Genomic DNA, 21,290 nt, shown 5'->3' on the forward strand with positions numbered 1-21,290 from the left:
GGTTTTTCTGACCAGAAGAATTTTCTGGTCTTGGTTCTCTCAGTTTGTTCACCAGTTCACCACCTTATAAATTATGATTATAATTATATGTGTTAGGTAAGACACATATGCAACAGTTAGGTATCTTTATTTCGAAACGTTTCGCCTACACAGTAGCCTACTGTGTAGGCGAAACGTTTCGAAATAAAGATACCTAACTGTTGCATATGTGTCTTACCTAACAATCTGTCGGTATTTTATACCATTTTAATCTTCATTATTATATGTATCTATATTAACATTCGCTGGTAATACTTATAGTAAATAATAACAATAATTTTGGTCTAATCTTGAAAAGTCACATATTTTATTTTTAAATAATTTCTGAATGAAAAGTAATTATATAATGAACGATAAAAAATATATATACTAAAAAATATATTGAAAATTTGTGTTGATATTTAGGTACATAATAAACGCAATAAATAAGAAATAAGTTTATTGAGTTTGATGTACACATAAATACAGTTATAATACATATTAACATATATGCAAATCACCTATGTGATTTATGTCCATTAAGGTCCTTATAATATCTTATTTAAATATTGTTCCCGTATTTACCTCTTCAATCAATGCTAATCTATCCCTTCTGTCATGCCATTTACATATACCAGAAACAGCACTGGTCCTAGGACTGACCCTTGTGGAACCCCGCTCGTCACAGGCGCCCACTCTGACACCTCGTCACGTACCATCATTCATTGTTTCCTTACTGTCAAGTATTCTCTGATATACACACTGAATACCTCTCAGCTATTTTGTATAATACAAAACTTACTTCTTGTGTGACAATATATGGGTTTGAGTTTGAGAAGGACCTGCCAAGTATGGGTCAGTACGCCTCCTGCTGTGCTTCTCCTTTCTTGTGTTCTTAACTCACTGTGTTGGTAGAGAGCGCCATAGTGGTATGGGTACACGGAGGATACTGGCAAGAGATTGAGAAGGATATCTCAGCGTACCTGGTGCAGCCTCTCTACCACCACGGCATCCTGACCCTGGTTGTTGACTACGATCTGGCGCCACAAGGTGGGTGTTCACCACAGCATCCTGACCCTGGTTGTTGACTACGATCTGGCGCCACAAGGTGGGTGTTCACCTAACTTTCCAAGGTATGTGTTCACCTGGTATATCAAGGTATGTGCTCACTTGGTACATCAAGGTGGGTGTTCACCTGGTATATCAAGGTAGGTGTTCACCTGGTATATCAAGGTATATGCTCATCTGGTATATCAAGGTGGGTGTTCACCTGGTATATCAAGGTAGGTGTTCACCTGGTATATCAAGGTATATGCTCATCTGGTATATCAAGGTGGGTGTTCACCTGGTATATCAAGGTAGGTGTTCACCTGGTATATCAAGGTATATGCTCATCTGGTATATCAAGGTGGGTGTTCACCTGGTATATCAAGGTATGTGTTCACCTGGTATATCAAGGTAGGTTTTCACCTGGTATATCAAGGTAGGTGTTCACCTGGTATATCAAGGTAGGTGTTCACCTGGTATATCAAGGTGGGTGTTCACCTGGTATATCAAGGTGGGTGTTCACCTGGTATTTCAAGATAGGTGTTCACCTGGTATATCAAGGTAGGTGTTCACCTGGTATATCAAGGTGGGTGTTCACCTGGTATATCAAGGTAGGTGTTCACCTGGTATATCAAGGTAGGTGTTCACCTGGTATATCAAGGTAGGTGTTCACCTGGTATATCAAGGTATGTGTTCACCTGGTATATCAAGGTAGGTGTTCACCTGGTATATCAAGGTGGGTGTTCACCTGGTATATCAAGGTAGGTGTTCACCTGGTATATCAAGGTGGGTGTTCACCTGGTATATCAAGGTAGGTGTTCACCTGGTATATCAAGGTGGGTGTTCACCTGGTATTTCAAGATAGGTGTTCACCTGGTATATCAAGGTAGGTGTTCACCTGGTATATCAAGGTGGGTGTTCACCTGGTATATCAAGGTGGGTGTTCACCTGGTATATCAAGGTAGGTGTTCACCTGGTATATCAAGGTAGGTGTTCACCTGGTATATCAAGGTATGTGTTCACCTGGTATATCAAGGTAGGTGTTCACCTGGTATATCAAGGTGGGTGTTCACCTGGTATATCAAGGTAGGTGTTCACCTGGTATATCAAGGTAGGTGTTCACCTGGTATATCAAGGTAGGTGTTCACCTGGTATATCAAGGTAGGTGTTCACCTGGTATATCAAGGTAGGTGCACCAGGCAGGTATGGTGCACCAGGCAGGTATGGTACACAAGGCAGGTATGGTGCACCAGGTAGGTATGGTACACCAGGTAGGTATGGTGCACCAGGCAGGACAGAGGGTAGCCAGGAGCCAGTCAAGGGGGTAGAGCCCTTGGCAGTAGGTCAGGTGAGCATAAAGTTAGAGGATAGATCATGAGGGTAGACCAAAGGGCCTACCATCCACTGGCCACTTGCTAAACAGGAGGGTAGATATACTGTCTACATTTTGCTCAGCCATGCACCTCGGTTCATCCCTACCCGACAGCACCAGTGTGCAAGAAAGAAAAATTTAAATACACTCACGGTACTTGGCTATTGGCTTACCCTTATACAAGCATGATTAATTTAGCAGGACTCAAACACTCTCCCACAACCGGGAAGAGAAAATGGCTTGCTACTTCATAGTGCTGCATGGAACCATGGGACGTCAGGACACCACTGGAGTCTCTTATGGTCGGGTTGTTCACAGGGCTGCACTGAGGGTCAGGTATTGTTTACATGTCAAAGTTGAACCATCCACACATCTGTGTAATAATGACTGGCAGTAGCATTTCCTAGGGTGTGCCATGCGACATGAAAGGGCGGCACTGCCCTGGCCTATGATGTAGACCGCATAGTACAAGCTACCTGCAGGCAACTTGCAGTTAAAGCATATTAAGGGTAGTGTTAGAACCCATGGTGAGTGAGGGTTAAAACTCCAAGCTGGAAGCCACTGGGCCAGCCCATGGTATGTTTTGTTTACTATCGTGTCATTACGATTTTGTGAGTCAACTTGAAGTTACATTACCTGCAAGGATAATATATTAATACAATGGGGTACTTTTATCAACAACATACTTCTTATATATATATATATATATATATATATATATATATATATATATATATATATATATATATATATATATATATATATATATATATATATAACCCACCCTGATTCCGTTATTTCAACTTTCAACTAACTATAAAGTATATGGGCGTTGGTGCTCATTTAAGCAAAAATACAGTGTAGTCAGCATAGGAATCGGACAGGTCGACAAGTGTGTCAGTGTCACAGAAATGTACTTGTATCCTGGGTCTCAGACCAAAGGTATATGACTGGACAGGAGGACAATCATTAGTCATATCAGGAGTGGTAGATGGGTTGTCGCTAGTGTCAGTCTGTACATGAATGGTATTCATTACCGACAAGATAAAAATTAGACACATGTGCAACATCTGGGTATCTTTATTGAAGATGTTTCACCATCCAGTGGCTTTATCAATACAAGGACATAACTGGAAGACAGTAGAACTATATACAAAAGATGGTCTTCCCAACGTATCACAACAGACGACAACGCGACTCATGTCATCTCCCACCATAACCTTGCCTCACTCAACACTGCTCTTAATGGAGAGCTCCTGAAAATATTAACCCGGATGACAGCCAATAAACTTACACTTAACATTGACAAAACCTTCGATATTATGCTTGGTAACAGAGCAGGTGTTGCACAACTGTACATTATGATCGACAACACTCTCATTGCTAAACATAATGAGGGCAAATTCCTGGGCCTACACTTCGACAGCAACCTGAAATTTAGTAGCCATATCCAACACATAACAAAAAAAGTATTCAAAACAGATGGGATCCTCTCTAAGATAAGTTACCATGTACCATAATCATCCCTACTCACACTATACTATTCACTCATCTATCCTACCTCACATATGCCATTTGTGCCTGAGGATCAACAGCAGCAACCAACCTAAAGTCAATAATAACCCAACAAAAAGCTGCATTGAGAATTATCACTATCCAATACTAGGCAACCCCCCCCCCACTCTTCAAAGACCTAAACTTACTCACTGTACAGAACATCTACACTAACTACTGTGCAACCTACATTTACAGAGCCATAAATTCCAGTATTAACCCTGAACTAAAACACATTCTTGATAGTTGTGACAGGACCCATAGGGATAATACCAGACACAAGAATCTATAACATTCTCCGCGTCTGGCTAAATCTATACAATAATTCAATGTGCCTAAAAAGACCTAAAATCTGGAATTCCCGCCTGAAAACTCTAGAACAGCAGACTCAACCACCATTTCCGAAACTACCGTCAAAAACCTCTTATCTCCCTAACACACCCCACCGTCAACTAAGTACATGAAAACCACCTATTATCTTGTATCATACACACATCCAAAACTCATCCAATACTCTCGATATCTGTGATTCCCCCTAATTTACACTTACATTCACCCAAATGACTGTAAACGCAAAATTCTGAATATAGCTATTGCTTATTAATTCTTAAGTTAGTCATAAGTTTACCTGAGATACTCCAATATAGGAGCTTTAAACTGCGTATCATGCCAAGACAAAACTATCATCATTACTGAATTTACAAACTGTAATATTCTTAAATATTTTGAACTACCTCACAATTGTAAATCTATTTACTCACTACAGTTAACTAACTTTAAGTTCAGTATAATCCATAACCTGTGTCAATATAGAGTAAGAATTAGTATTAGTCTGCCAGAGATGCCAAGGTATGTTAGTGGCCTTCTTTGTAATTAATATTTTGCATATAAACCACACATTGTAATTAATATTGTATAATATATAAACCACACATTGTAATCTTTAGAGAGAAATAAACATTTCAGTTTTATTTTCAATAAGGTAATGAGTGAGTCAGTGTTGGAACTGGTGGAGAACATCGTAGTCATGAAGAGTCTGGAGCACAGGCAAGAAGACTGGTGCTTATATACTGGTGTCAGATGTGTAGCAGACACAGACATTGTCCTCTGAACCTAGATTCCATGATATTGCTGTGTCTGTCAAGTCTGACAGGTTCCGAGGACAATGTCTTCGTCTGCTACCCGTCCCTCACCACCTGGTGCCAGTATATAAGCACCATCCTACTTGCCTGTGTTCCAGTGGAAGGCCTCGGTCAGATGACCGAAAATCTCCAACTGTGGGTCATCATCTGACTAAGACCCACGTCAGGAAACACTTGTCCTGTTTCCTGACAAACCTTACCTTGCCTGTGCTCCAGAGTCTTCACCAACTCCAAGACTGAGACACTTTTGTATATAGTTCTACTGTCTCTCAGTTATGTCCTGGAATTTGTATTGATAAATCCACTGGATGGCGAAACATCTACAATAAAGATACCCAGATGCTGCACATGTGTCTAATTTACAACAGTGTCAGTCTGGTTGCGCTGTTGCAAAGTATATTCTTCCAGCTCAGCTTCGGCTTGCACATTGTCACTGTACTTCACGAGGTCAAGATGATCTTCCTTGGTCGTTCCTGTGGCAATCTCCCTCACCTCAATCTTGTTGCCATGGAACTGTCTGAGGACATGGTAAGCACCAACATTACTTTGCAACCTGGTACAACCTGAATCTCCTTAGCAATAGCGGTACCAACAGATGTAAACTTATTTTTTGCTTTCTTGAGATTTTTCTCGTACTCTCTGAAAGACAAGCCATGAAGTCCGCATCTTGTTTAGGTGAGGCGGAGAAAAGAGAATGTCGTAAGGCAAATGCTTGTCATGGCCATACAATGCAAAATGGAGTGTATTCTGTACATCTGGAATGACCTCATTCCATGTGGCACAACTTGGAGACGATATTGCGATTTTGATTTGTGCGTTCAACATGGCCATTGCTCGCAGGATGGTGTAGAACACCTGACGCCTGTTGAATATCATATCTAGAGGAAAGGTACCTACTTACAGTAGGTGTGAGGTGACTAACACCCAGGTACCTACTTATTGCTAGGTGAACAGTGACAACAGGTGGTAAAGCGACTAACCCCCAGGTACCTACTTACTGCTAGATAAACAATGACAGCAGGTGTAAGGTGACTAACACCCAGATACCTCCTTACTGCTAGGTGAATAGTGACAGCAGGTGTGAGGTGACTAACACCCGGGTACCTACTTACTGCTAGGTGAAAAGGGACAGCAGGTGTAAGGTGACTAATACCCAGGCACCTACTTACTGCTAGGTGAACAGGGGCAGCAGGTGTAAGGTGATTAACACCCAGGTATGTACTGACTGTTAGGTGAACAGGGACAGTAGGTGTGAGGTGACTAACGCCCAGGTACCTACTTACAGTTCTCAGTAGTATCAGTTACCAGTAGTGTCATTAGTAATGACTCATACCAACCATAGCTCTCAGTAGTATCAGTTACCAGTAGTGTCAGTAGTAATGACTCATACCAACCGTTACTGATTCACCACCTCCTGTGTGAATCACTGACTGTTATCACTGACCATTACTGCTGACCTAATATGATCTGTATACCGCTCGCCCTCCAGGCACTCGCCAGGGCAGTTCAAGTTGAGTCATAAGACAGGTCAGGCCTGGCATTCCCATATATTCCATCAAATATATATATACTAGAACATCCGACGTGAGTGCTTATTACCCAATCCATGTTTCAAACCCCACACGACACAGTGACAGCAGGTGAAAAGTGACTAACACCCAGGTACCTACTTACTGCTAGATGAAGTGACAGCAGGTGTGAGGTGACTAACATCCAGGTACCTACTTACTGCTTGGTGAACATGGACAGTAGGTGTGAGGTGACTAACACCCAGGTACTTACTGTTAGGTGAACAGAGACAGTAGGTGTGAGATGACTAACACCCAGGTACCTACTTACTACTAGGTGAACAGGGACAGTAAGTGTGAGGTGACTAACACCCAGGTACCTACTTACTGATAGGTGAACAGTGACAGCAGGTATGCAGTGACTAACACCTAGATACCTACTTACTGCTAAATGAACAGTGACAGCAGGTGTCTTAAGGAAGGTATCAGCTGCTTTCAGCCCTTTCAGCCTGAGGGACAACCCTCTCAGAAAGGGCAATGGCTTCATGCTTGCTTCTGCATCAACATTTTAATTGGAAGCATCTGACCAGCGTGTCATAGATCATGTCACTGCCTTGTGAGAGACCAGTGTTGCAACTAGAGTGGGTTAGTGAGAGATAATTAATTTCTTACCTTAGCAGGACAATTAAGGAAACCCTACACCCACTTTATTACCATGTTGAAGATAGCATACACTAATGTCTAGGCCCAGAGAACAAGAAATTAAGCGTCCTGCATTGCTTCCTGGTGGAATTTTGGCAAGCAAGGAAAAATTGCTTGATCAGCACTTCCTTTGTATCTGGAGATGCCCAGGGTAGCGAGGTGCAGCGAGAGGCGTCATAGGTCAGAATGCTATGAACCACGAAACGAGGAACGTGTTACGTGTGTATTGACCTTAACAAAGGAACTAACAGTGCGCCCTCTGACAACCTCCAAAATAACAGTAGAAATACATAAAAGTGTGTTCAGCTTCTTTAGTGACATTACTGAGAACAAAGAACAAGTATTGGAGAACAATAGTGACAGTGCAAGTGTTACAACTTTCCAGACGAGTGGAGTACGTGTGATATTCCTCAGAAGTTAGTTAGTTTAATATGTTTATTATGCACCCCATACCCATTACAGAGGTACATAATTGGTCCAGGGACACTATTATTCAATAGACACTGGATACCCGGGTGAATTAATTAAGGGTCCAATACAAATACCCAGGTAAATCTACCTGGATGTATTGTGGTACAATTGACTGCGCAGTTGAGAACTAATGTATGATCTAGGTAGATTACCATAAACCCGGCAACTGGTGGGTCATCGAGCCCAAACCAAGTACGTGTAACTTCAGTAATCAGTTTCTGAGATGTACTAAATAACACCCCTTTGGGGTAATCATATAATTACACCATTTTCTTAACACAGCCCGACGGATGCATACAACGACTCAAGACACGTCCTTGGAGGCGGCTGCGAGGCTGACAGTTGTTATTCAAGCTGCAGTCCATTTAATTTTTGACTTAGCTTGTTACATTTCCCTGCAATTATTATTATAGGTGAATGAGGTATGTACACAAGACACATAATGTATACAAGACATAATGTATATAGGACACGATGTATACAATACACATGATGTATAAAGGACCCCAATGGAAATAAGTCACTCTGTCTGACTTTTTTGGGTTATCCCAGGTTCTCTACACATATGCTGCTATGTAAGATAATTCTTTGTAACTGTATTTGTGTATACCTGAATAAACTTACTTACTTAACTTTACTGGTACAGTCAGTATGGAATGTATCGTGGAGGAGATAAGAGCTGCGGTGGTGTGGTCGTGTCAGCTGGCCAGACAGCGAGGCAGTCACTGTGTTGTACTGGCGGGCTGGTCTGCCGGGGGACACCTCGTCACACAGGTTAGTCCAACATAACATTTTGTTGTTGTTTATTTAACCCCAGAGGGTTAGCCACCCAGGATAACTCAGGGTAGGGGGTGTTAGCCACCCAGGAAAACCCTGGGTAGGGAGGGTTAGCCACCCAGGATAACTCAGGGTAGGGAGTGTTAGCCACCCAGGATAACTCAGGGTAGGGGGTGTTAGCCACCCAGGAAAACCCTGGGTAGGGAGTGTTAGCCACCCAGGATAACCTGGGGTAGGGAGGGTTAGCCACCCAGGATAACCCAAGAAAGTCAATGAGTCGTCAAGGACTGTCTGTCTTATTTCCAATGTGGTCCTCAATCTTGTCCCCCAGGATGCCACACACACGAGTCTCCTAACACCCAGTTACCTACTTACTACCAGGTGAACGGGGACAGCAGATGTCAGGTGACTAACACCCAGGTACCTACTTACTGTTACCTGCCAGTGACTATTAATGAAACTTGACAATTGTTAAGACTTGGATGTCGTAACTTAAATAAAATATTGGTGGCTCCTAAAGGCTGCTGACACTGCTGTCTAGGGCTTATAAATTTACTCTTAAAACACAGCAAATCTTGAGCCATCATGTACTCACATATTAAACAATATTAATTATAATTAGGAAGAACAAAAATTTACCTATATAAAAATATATCAATAATAACTTATATACAACTTATAACTGCTAAAAAAAACCCACCAGACTCCAGTTCACATTAACTCACTAGTACACTGCTAGTAATAGGTTAAATCATCAGGGAGGCACCACGACATACACACCCTCGTCTTCACTTCTGTCTGGTAGACTAATTACCAGCAGGCAATACAGTACTCTCGCATAAACAGGCCTCTGCATACTAGGGCCTGATAAATAAACATGAGAGCACTTAAATACAAACACCTATAGTATACACTAAAAAACTAACCAAAATTACCTACTCAAACTACTGCCCAAACATAATGACTTGACCCCCGTCACCAGCCGACTCGTACTGAACTCAACACACCTCTCATCTGCTCCTGTCCTGGCTACTGCCTGACTCACAGGAATAAAACACGTTCACTTTCAGTTCAGTCCCGGAACTATGTTATATAAAATATTTTTTTTCTGTTTGTCACTCTGTAACAGTAATGTTTTCCCTAAACCCACAGAATGATAAAGTATATTTGGAGAGGATTTCGGGGGTCAACGCCCCCGCGGCCCGGTCTGTGACCAGGCCTTATGATAGATCAGGGCACGTAAAACGACGTAGGAACCATAGCCTGGCTGGTCAGGTACTGACTTTAGGTGTCTGTCCAGCGCCTTCATGAAGACAGCCAGGGGTCTTGAAGACAGCCAGGGGTCTTGAAGACAGCCAGGGGTCTTGAAGACAGCCAGGGGTCTTGAAGACAGCCAGGGGTCTTGAAGACAGCCATGTGTCTTGAAGAAAGCCAGGTGTCTTGAAGACAGCCAGGGGTCTTGAAGACAGCCAGAGGTCTTGAAGACAGCCAGGGGTCTTGAAGACAGCCAGGGGTCTTGAAGACAGCCAGGGGTCTTGAAGACAGCTAGGGGTCTTGAAGACATCCAGGTGTCTTGAAGACAGCTAGGGGTCTTGAAGACAGCTAGGGGTCTTGAAGACAGCCAGGGGTCTTGAAGACAGCTAGGGGTCTTGAAGACAGCCAGGGGTCTTGAAGACAGCCAGGGGTCTTGAAGACAGCCAGGTGTCTTGAAGAAAGCCAGGTGTCTTGAAGACAGCCAGGTGTCTTGAAGATAGCCAGGTGTCTTGAAGATAGCCAGGTGTCTTGAAGATAGCCAGGTGTCTTGAAGATAGCCAGGTGTCTTGAAGATAGCCAGGGGTCTTGAAGATAGCCAGGGGTCTTGAAGATAGCCAGGGGTCTATTGGTAATCCCTCTTATGTATGCTGGGAGACAGTTGATCAGTCTTGGGTCACTGCCGCAGTATCATATCGTATTTAGTGATGTTTGGCGACAAAGTTCTTACCTGACTTGTCACTAATTACTTATTTCTTCTGTCAAAACTTCACATTAAGATCAACCATCTCGGGTTCAGTTTACAATCAGGAAGGACACAACGAAATCCGTGAAGAAGTTCCTGGATGAGTGCATGTAACGAGTGGGGTTCCACAAGGCTCGACACTGGGACTTGGGCTTTGTCTTGTATTTGTGAATGTTATGACGAAAGGTATAAAATCAGAGGTATCTAGAGGTATCCCCCTTAATAAAGATAACAGACCAGCTGACATGGAAAATCCAATGGAATTGTCATCATTGCTGGTAGCAATCAGTAAGGTAAAATGTCACATGTGCAATTAATGTGATATTTTATTGAGGCAACGTTTCGCTCTCCGGGAGCTTTATCAAACCACCTTGACAAAGCTCCTGGAGAGTAAAACGTTGCCACAATGAAAATGTTGCAATAGTTGCACGTCTTCGTAAGCCATGCGTGTCGTAAGAGGCGACTAAAGTACCGGAAGCAAGGGGCTAGTAACCCCTTCTCCTGTATACATTACTCAAGTTAAAAAGACAAACTTTTGTTTTTCTTTTTGGGCCGCCCTGCCTGGGTGGGATACTGCCGTTCCGTTGAAAGAAGAAGATAAGATAAGATAAGATTTTCGTTCGGATTTTTAACCCCGGAGGGTTAGCCACCCAGGATAACCCAAGAAAGTCAGTGCGTCATCGAGGACTGTCTAACTTATTTCCATTGGGGTCCTCAATCTTGTCCCCCAGTATGCGACCCACACCAGTCGACTAACACCCAGGTACCTATTTGCTGCTAGGTGAACAGGACAATAGTGTAAGGAAACGTGTCGAAATGTTTCCACCCGCCGGAAATCGAACCCGGGCCCTCCGTGTGTGAAGCGGGAGCTTAGCCACCAGGCCACCGGAATGAGTTGTACATGTGTGTTTTTACCTAACATATTGTGAGTAATTGTACCAATACTACCATTAAGGTGTTGATGAAGGAGAGACGGACAACCTGGAGAAGCTTTGACTCTCTTGCCTGAATCATAAGTTGTTGAGGGAGAATTTCTGTCATCAGGATATTGGATTGTTATGGATGTCCCGTAGCTCGACTGCTAGCTTAGTCAGCTCACACACTGAGGTCCGTGGTTCGATCCCCGGTATGGGTGGAAGCACTAGGACGTGTTTCCTTAAGGCACCTGCTGTCTCTGTTCACCTAGCAGTAATAGGTACCTGGGTGTTAATTGACTGGTGTGGGTGACATCCTGGGACAAAATTAATCTAAGTCGCGGGAAATGTTCTGCATAACCAGGGACTTTCTAGATAGTACGTCATTGATTACTCAGATATGGTAAACACGAGGAAATTAAATCTTCATCAGAGTACAAAACAAATTCTGGCCACAAAATAGAGCGAAACACCAACGTCAAAGACCTGGGAGTGATCATGTCGGAGGATCTCACCTTCAAGGACCATAACATTGTATCGATTGCATCTGCTAGAAAAATGACAGGATGGATAATGAGAACCTTCAAAACGAGGGATACCAAGCCCATGATGACACTCTTCAGGTCACTTGTTCTATCTAGGCTGGAATATTGCTGCACACTAACAGCACCTTTCAAGGCAGGTGAAATTGCTGACCTAGAAAATGTACAGAGAACCTTCACGGCGCGCATAACGGAGATAAAACACCTCAATTACTGGGAGCGCTTGAGGTTCCTGAACCTGTATTCCCTGGAACGCAGGCGAGAGAGATACATGATTATATACACCTGGAAAATCCTAGAGGGACTAGTACCGAACTTGCACACGAAAATCACCCACTACGAAAGCAAAAGACTTGGCAGACGATGCAACATCCCCCCAATGAAAAGCAGGGGTGTCACTAGCACGTTAAGAGACCATACAATAAGTGTCAGGGGCCCGAGACTGTTCAACTGCCTCCCAGCATACATAAGGGGGATTACCAACAGACCCCTGGCAGTCTTCAAGCTGGCACTGGACAAGCACCTAAAGTCGGTTCCTGACCAGCCGGGCTGTGGCTCGTACGTTGGTTTGCGTGCAGCCAGCAGTAACAGCCTGGTTGATCAGGCTCTGATCCACCAGGAGGCCTGGTCACAGACCGAGTAGCAGTGGCGTTGACCCTTGGAACTCTCTCCAGGTAAGCTCCAGGATGTCAGCTATGGTCTGTATAACCTGGAGTTTACCTGGAGAGAGTTCCGGGGATCAACGCCCCCGCGGCCCGGTCTGTGACTAGGCCTCCTGGTGGATCAGAGCCTGATCAACCAGGCTGTTACCAGGGATTTTCTATATAGTATGTCGCTGATGTCAGCTATGGCCTGTATAAGTTGTATCATGTTCTTATAGAAATAAAGATTATTATTATTATTATTGTTATTATTATTATTATTATTATTATTATTATTAGTATTATTATTATTATTATTATTATTATTATTATTTATTCTTTTCTTCATATATGTTCACTCTGATATGCACAGTGTGAGCACCAATAGCATAATAGGTCAGAGACAGAGGATCGCACCCCCACCACTTCTCGTGCTGACTCATACTGATTTAGTGATTCCAATCTGATGTGTATATAACATGGCAATATATGATATGACAATCTGATATGTAAAAAAAATATCTAATTTTCAGGCACTGATGCCAGGCTCGGGACAGGAGCTGCCTGACAACACTGACACGTCTCTATACAAAGACATTATCCGCGGTGTAGTGACTGTCAGTGGCGTCTTTGACCTCCGTCCGCTGGTTAACACTTACGTTAACGCACCTCTCCATCTTACAGAGTGAGTTTTCAACAGATGTTGTTCTTTGATGTAGTTTGATGGGCGTATTGGAGCCCCACCCACTGGTTAGCACCTACGTCAATGGACCTTTTCACCTGTCATAGTTAAAACACTACATATATTTCAGTGGCTGCTTCATCCGGGAAAGTATCCTTGTATGTCATAAGCCAGCTCCCCACCCCCCTCTCTTCCTTAATACAGTAATATGGAGGCTTCTGGCTACCCTTGTGGGGTGGAAGTTTGAACAGAAATGTCCGGAAATGGCTTAGCAAGGGCGTGACTTTGTCGTTGATGTTTCTTTGGTTTCTGCCATCGTTGTGGCCAGGGAAGTGACCCCTGGGTTCCTTGATACTGTAGCCTCCTTTGGACGACGCTGCCGCTCGGTGCTGAAGGCTCTACTTGGTAATGGAGGTCGGACAGCCGGGGTTTCCCATGTTGCCCTGACTCAACAGAACCTCTCCGGACAGTGTAGGTTCCAGGCATGATGCTTCTTACCACAGTTCGGACACCGAGGTTCCATAACCTCAACTCCACTTACTTTACCGAAACAGTTTTTGGTCGGGTGAGACCCGCCGTAGATTTCGCTTTTTTCCTTAAACTGACATCTGGCACTGAGGTGGTTGTACCTGTGGCACTTGAAGCACCTCAAAGGTTCTGGGTTGTATGTCTTAACTTGGTGTTTCCCCTAGCAAATGAGATCCAGTTAAGCTAGATGTCCTTATGTTGGGTCAAGACCTTGACCCAACATAGAGCCGCTCAACTTTCAGGATGTTTTTGTTAGGATGGACTTCATCGAGAGGCACGTCTAGCAGACAGCGCATTATTACGCCTTTTGTTACCCGCTCTATGGATTTTGGTTTTACTAAAACAAGTGGTGATTCGAGGTGGTTCACCTTCTGCAGTACCTTATAGCACTCTGTTTCACGAGTGAGAATAAACTCTCCTTTCAGATATGTGGCATATTTCTTCTTGAGGTTAATAAAAGGACCCCAATGGAAATAAGTCACTCTGTCTGACTTTTTTGGGTTATCCCAGGTTCTCTACACATATGCTGCTATGTATGATAATTCTATGTAACTGTATTTGTGTATACCTGAATAAACTTACTTACTTACTTACTTACTTACTTACTTGTAGCAGCCCACCGGGTGTCATGGTGTATTATGTTAATCAACTTGAATTTGTTGCCTGCGGATGGTTTGGCTTGCCCAGTTTGAGACATAGAAACACTGTCTCCTCCTGGACTTCTGGGAGTGTACTTCCTGTCAACCTTCTCTATGCAGTATTTCTATGGTTGGTGTGAACATATCTTGATCCATCCCTGTATCACTGTTTTCACTGGCCTGGCTGCTTTCACTTGTCTTGCTATCCAGCGAATGCCAGAATTGCACCCAACATTTCTTCATCCTAGTCCTTGCTGTGTTCTTGAAACATCCTCGTGTCCTCTTCCTTTTGAAAGAAGCCGTGTGTAACAGCTGTTAAGTGCGGGAAGGGTACAAGTTCAGGTAGGTTTTCCAGGAAGGGTTCTTCCCCGGGTCTTCATGCGGTAACCTGGGAGTGGCTTCCGAAATAATGTGGGAGTTTGTACAAGTGATGTACCGCTTACAGCTTTATTGCAGAGGCAACCTTATGACAAGAACACGGTGAGCCTTCTTTGTGCCCAGTGGAGCACCATTTACAGCTCTATGACAGGAGAAGCCTTATGACCAGGGCACAGTAAAGGGAAGGGAGCCAGAATATATAAGAAAGGGAGCAGGAACAGGAGTAGTGTAACTAGATGAGGGAATAGTATTCAATTCGTAATAGTAGTGGTTGTGGTAGCAATCGTAGTAGTGGTAGTAGTAGTAGTAGTAGTGCAATACACAAATAACCCGCACATAAAAGAGAGAAGCTTACGACGACGTTTCGGTCCGACTTGGACTTTGTCAGTGGTCCAAGTCGGACCGAAACGTCGTCGTAAGCTTCTCTCTTTTATGTGCGGGTTATTTGTGTAACGTTCCAGTCACGGTATTGTGCCTTTTTTGTTATTAGTAGTGCAACAGTAATAGAGGTGGCGATAAGAAGGAAGTAGTTGTAGCGAAAAGAGTGCCAGAGGATGGAATCTCTAGCCTCTGGCATTCTCTTCACTACCATTACTTTCTCTATTACTACTACTACTACTACTACCACTGTAATACTATTCCTCTGGTTACACTACTCCCATCCCCACCCCTTCTCATATATATATTAGGTCTCTTCCCTTCAAGCACATCCATCAGGCTGCAGATAAATGGCATCAGTGTGGCCTGGACAAATAGTTATCCGTACTTAGTCATCTACGTCAACCAATGACTTTCCTTCCAGAAGCACACAGAGTACGTCAGGAAGCGAGCTCTCCAGAGAGTCATGGCTATGTCTGAAGTGGCTGGCAATAGGGCGAAAGCCAGCCAAGAAGTCCTGAGAATGTTCTATATACATGCCGTGCACTCACTTGTGCACTACGGAGCACTTGCACTAGTACACACCAACCCCTCCAGAAGCCTGAGCCATGCTAGGAGCGCCCAGATAGGTTAACGAAGTCACCGTCAACCAAGAGGCCCAGCTGAGCCTTCCAAAGGAAAGGACAGGTTTCATTGCTCAAATCTCATTGATAGTATGATTTGGCAAAATGCCAGAAATTTATTCCTTCCCCCAATGCTTACACGGACCAGGGAGAAACGAGTGGCCGTTCACCGACTACGACTTGGATTCATGATCTCAGCGCATATCGTTGAGCAATGAAGAAGGGAAGTGTGTGTCCACTGTGAGCACATGGTTGAACTCCCACTTATACACTACCTGCTGGACTGTCCTGCCACGACTCCCCTACGCAAAACAGACTTCCCAAAACAGACCGTCGGACAGACCCGGAAGGCTTGGGCAGCACACCTTGTGTATCTTGCAGAACCTGAGGATGTTGCTGCCTGCCACCCAACGCCGCGATAAAAACCTAATGACACTCTCCCTATGGGGAACTACTACCGGGTCACCACATGGAGAAGACCCGGGCCAGGATGTCCTGGCGAACCTACCTGTATCTTTATACTCCAGCTTCGTATCGTTCCAGACCATGGAGGTGAAATTTCCAGGCTAAGGGACTGACCACCTCAAATACTCTTTATCCAAGGTTAATGGACTGATTACATCAATTTTATTTCACTACTACTCCTGCTCCCTCTGTATTTGACTGAAGAAGCCTACCGTGTAGGCGAAACGTTTCATAAATAAAGGTACTCAACTCTTGCGCATGTGTCTTAATCTTCATTATTATTATTATTATTATTATTATTATTATTATTATTATTATTATTATTATTATTATTATTATTATTATTATTATTATTCTCTGGCAGGAGGAGCGCATGGAAGTTGTCGCCCCTGGCCAGCGTGAAGGAGCTAGGACGAGCATGGTCACCACTGAGTATCTTGGTGACGGTGGGTCAACATGACTCTCCTGAATTCAAGAGGCAGTCTGAAGAGTTCTGTCAGGTGAGGCATGGGGGGGGGGGTAGGGGGAAGGGAAGCTAGAAGGAAGGGAAGGATGGCAGAGGGAAGAAGATAGATATGGACCCTGGAGGGTCAGTCAGTACGCCTCTCTAGGCTGTGACGACAGTCTGCAGAGTTTTGGAAATACTAGAATTCAAACTTATTCCCCCATCCTTTTCGAGGTTACTATTATAGTGAATGATTAACATATGTAGTGTTATACTTGGGTAGTCTTATAGTTATATAATGTAGGAACACCTGTAGTTGCCATGTTTCACCCAAGGTTGTGTGTTAGGGCTCTGGTGGCCTGGAGGTTAACGCTCTCGCTTCACACGGCGAGGGCCTGGGTTCGATTCCCAGCCAGAGTAGAAACATTGGACGTGTTTCTTTCCACCTGTTGTCTATGTTCCCCATCAGTAAAATGGGTACCTGGGTGTTAGTGGACTGGTGTGGGTCGCATCCTGGGACACTGACCTAATTTGCCCGAAATGCGGAGCATAACAAGGGGCTTTCTATATAGTAGTATGTCATTGTTGTCAGCTAGAACTGTATACCTTGTACATGTACTTGTAGTAAATAAAGATATTATTATTATTATTATTATTATTATTATTATTATTATTATTATTATTATTGTAGGAACACCTGTAGTTGCCATGTTTCACCCAAGGTTGTGTGTGGTAACCTGCAACGTGCTCGACTATGATAATTAATAATAATAATAATAATAATAATAATAATAATAATAATAATAATAATAAGCTTTGTTTCTACAAGTACATGATACAACTTATACAGACCATAGCTGACATCAATGACATACTATATAGAAAGTCCCTGGTTATACAGACCATAGCTGACATCACTGACATACTGTATAGAAAGTCCCTGGTTATACAGACCATAGCTGACATCACTGACATACTATATAGAAAGTTCCTGGTTATACAGACCATAGCTGACATCAGTGACATACTGTATAGAAAGTCCCTGGTTATACAGACCATAGCTGACATCAATGACATACTATATAGAAAGTCCCTGGTTATACAGACCATAGCTGACATCAATGACATACTATATAGAAAGTCCCTGGTTATACAGACCATAGCTGACATCACTGACATACTATATAGAAAGTTCCTGGTTATACAGACCATAGCTGACATCAGTGACATACTGTATAGAAAGTCCCTGGTTATACAGACCATAGCTGACATCAGTGACATACTGTATAGAAAGTCCCTGGTTATACAGACCATAGCTGACATCAGTGACATACTGTATAGAAAGTCCCTGGTTATACAGACCATAGCTGACATCAATGACATACTGTATAGAAAGTCCCTGGTTATACAGACCATTTCCCACAACTTAGGTAAATTTTGTCCCCCAGGATGCCACCCGCACCAGTCCACTAACACCCAGGTACCTACTTACTGCTAGGTGAATAGGAACAGCAGGTGTAAGGTGACTAACACCCGGGTACCTACTTACTAGTAGGTGACTAGGGACAGCAGGTGTCTTAACTTTTCCACTGTCCAGACCCCTAGATCTGGAATTTGTCCATAGCGTCCATGAATTTAAAAAAAAAAAAGTATTTATTCTTATGAAATGGTAGAGAATCTTTTTCTGAAAGTAACAAAAATAGTACAAAATGTGATAGAAAACTGACAAAATGTGATAGAAAACTGACAAAATGTGATAGAAAACTGACAAAATGTGATAGAAAACTGACAAAATGTGATAGAAAACTGACAAAATGTGATAGAAAACTGACAAAATGTGATAGAAAACTGACAAAATGTGATAGAAAACTGACAAAATGTGATAGAAAACTGACAAAATGTGATAGAAAACTGACAAAATGTGATAGAAAACTGACAAAATGTGAAAGAAAACTGACAAAATGTGATAGAAAACTGACAAAATGTGATAGAAAACTGACAAAATGTGAAAGAAAACTGACAAAATGTGATAGAAAATTGACAAAATGTGATAGAAAACTGACAAAATGTGAAAGAAAACTGACTAATTTCGTTGTAACAGCGATATTTACGCCCTGAAGATTTTGCCCATTTTGAGTCCTACTTTAGGCCAATTACAGTGTTCCTGTAGACCAAATTCTTAGTTATTTCGCTAATATGACTGAGAAAAAGAAAGTTACCAATCAACTATTTCAACTACCCAATAAAGTGATCAGAAATTGGTAATTTGGCCACTTTCACACAGATCTCAAAATATTTCAGTGTTACAATAACATTTCCTCTGTCCATTAATTACTTTCCCAGGCTTTACACCTGAATTCCATTTTGATTTTTGATTTACACACAAAATAGAAGATTTACTGTTAAGTAATATTGAAATAATTGTATAAATATTATCAATACATTCGTGAACGCAAATTAGACTCACCAGTTGATAAGATAAGATAAGATAAGATAAGATTTCGTTCGGATTTTTAACCCCGGAGGGTTAGCCACCCAGGATAACCCAAGAAAGTCAGTGCGTCATCGAGGACTGTCTAACTTATTTCCATTGGGGTCCTTAATCTTGTCCCCCAGGATGCGACCCACACCAGTCGACTAACACCCAGGTACCTATTTGCTGCTAGGTGAACAGGACAACAGGTGTAAGGAAACGTGTCGAATGTTTCCACCCGCCGGGAATCGAACCCGGGCCCTCCGTGTGTGAAGGGCCTGATATCATTTGTTTACTCTTGAACATTGCAGGAAATCGAACATTTCCGCTATTTTAAGCTCGATTTCAAGCTATTTTCGATCCTAAAACCATTCAAAATAATCTCGATTGTTATAATATATCTTCCACTCTATCAAATGAGACCAAGAAACCGGGAATACAACCATAAAAAACATACAAAAATACACTGCAAAGTCACTGTTTTAAACCAAAAACCCCGTCGCAGGAGTTGTTTTATATGGTGCACACTTACCACATAGACCTATTCTCTCATATCTAGGCCTAAATTTACCTCACAACTTATGTGAGTAAGCTCAGCTCATCTGGAATTACCTAGAGAGGGTTTCAGTGGTCAGTCCCCCCACAGGCCGGTCTGTGACCAGGCTTCATGGTGGATCAGGGCCTGATCAACCATCACGTGGTACTACGGCATAGTCAGCAACAGGGTTAAGAAAACACGCCCTAATGTTTCCATTCGTACCGGTGATCGAACCACGAGCCTCAGTGTATGAGCTGAGTGCGCTACCAACTCAGCCACGGGACACGAGACAAACACTGCTGTCCCAGCTGGTGTGCCATTAACAATTCAACCCTCACAAGTCTATAATAACAATAACAAGTTTATTTCAGCATGATAATGTTTGTACAAAAGAATGTAACAACTGGATGAACATACCAAAACTCCTTTTTATATGTAGAATATTTCTGGCAAACTTAAGACTGACTTAAGATAAATAAGACAATAACAGTGTTGCAATTTAACATATTGTCACTAGGTGAGTTAGAGTTAATACAACAAAATTTAATATTGAACTAGTTTGTGAAAGTTTGTCTGGGCTGCCTCCAAGTGAGTCGCCTACCCTGGCAAACTCTGTTGACACCGAGTTCTGAGGTCGGTACCTCAGTCTCACAAGTGGCTTATAGGACAGATTTTCACAAATGATTGATGTTGCAAGAAACTCGCCTGCATGCACGTATAAAGGACTAACTTACTTGGTGTTGCAGCATATATCCTGATCTTCAACTTCCCTAAGCTTAGCCTTAGCCCCTCTGGACTTCCCCTCAGAAACCACGTGCAACTGGGAGCCTTAATTCCTGCAATATTCAATCGTTATTAGTGACCTGCCTGCACCTCAGAAATTCCTATATCCAAGGGGGTGTGTATCCCCTAGTACAACTATGCAGACATGGACACTAGCTTCTAGGTAGACAAGAGACACTGGTACGTACTGGGCATGCACTGCCAGCTGCATACAGGCCTACAGTTCAACTCACTCACAATTTTTCCCCAGACACTGGCCAGAAATCCTAAGAGAAAGTGGAGGTTTTGTCTTACTGTATGGGTCTGACGGAGGAGGTCATCTACGGTACATCGAGGTGCCTCTACCAGATTTCCCCAGGTCTCAAATGTGAAGACACGTGGGGGCACTTTCTGCTGATCATGGCACGTCTTGTCCAGTTGGTGTCTGTCTACAGAAGGACGCTATTGTGTCTTTGAGACCCACGCCTCGTAGTTCAAACTAGGGCTGCCAGTTCTCCCTAGCTAACTTAACCTAGTGTTTGCCTACATTATCGGCCTATTACTACCTATGTTAAGGTCTTAGGTCTACATTATTATTATCTACAGTTGCCTCAATAATCCTAATATTAGTGTACTAACAGTAAACTACCTACTTCTTCCCTGAAGGGTAAATCTATAAATTAATAAGTGCCTACC

At 42.9% G+C, this 21,290-nt stretch overlaps 1 protein-coding gene across 5 annotated transcripts in view; it reads left to right on the top strand.

Annotated features, from left to right (window-relative positions):
* Positions 1–21,290, top strand: part of KFase (kynurenine formamidase) — a 38,169-nt gene that overhangs the window by 15,077 nt on the left and 1,802 nt on the right. For 4 of the 5 annotated variants that reach the window (XM_070092643.1, XM_053800040.2, XM_070092654.1 and 1 more), the window contains exons 4-7: positions 934–1,068; positions 8,461–8,588; positions 13,218–13,369; positions 16,741–16,876. In XM_070092643.1, the coding sequence (XP_069948744.1) occupies positions 934–1,068; positions 8,461–8,588; positions 13,218–13,369; positions 16,741–16,876 (551 nt within the window). The remainder of the gene's footprint in view (positions 1–933; positions 1,069–8,460; positions 8,589–13,217; positions 13,370–16,740; positions 16,877–21,290) is intronic. The other variant, XM_070092658.1, reaches the window with a different exon arrangement.

This window comes from Cherax quadricarinatus, chromosome 3 (assembly GCF_038502225.1).
Source record: "Cherax quadricarinatus isolate ZL_2023a chromosome 3, ASM3850222v1, whole genome shotgun sequence".
Taxonomy (NCBI): domain Eukaryota; kingdom Metazoa; phylum Arthropoda; class Malacostraca; order Decapoda; family Parastacidae; genus Cherax; species Cherax quadricarinatus.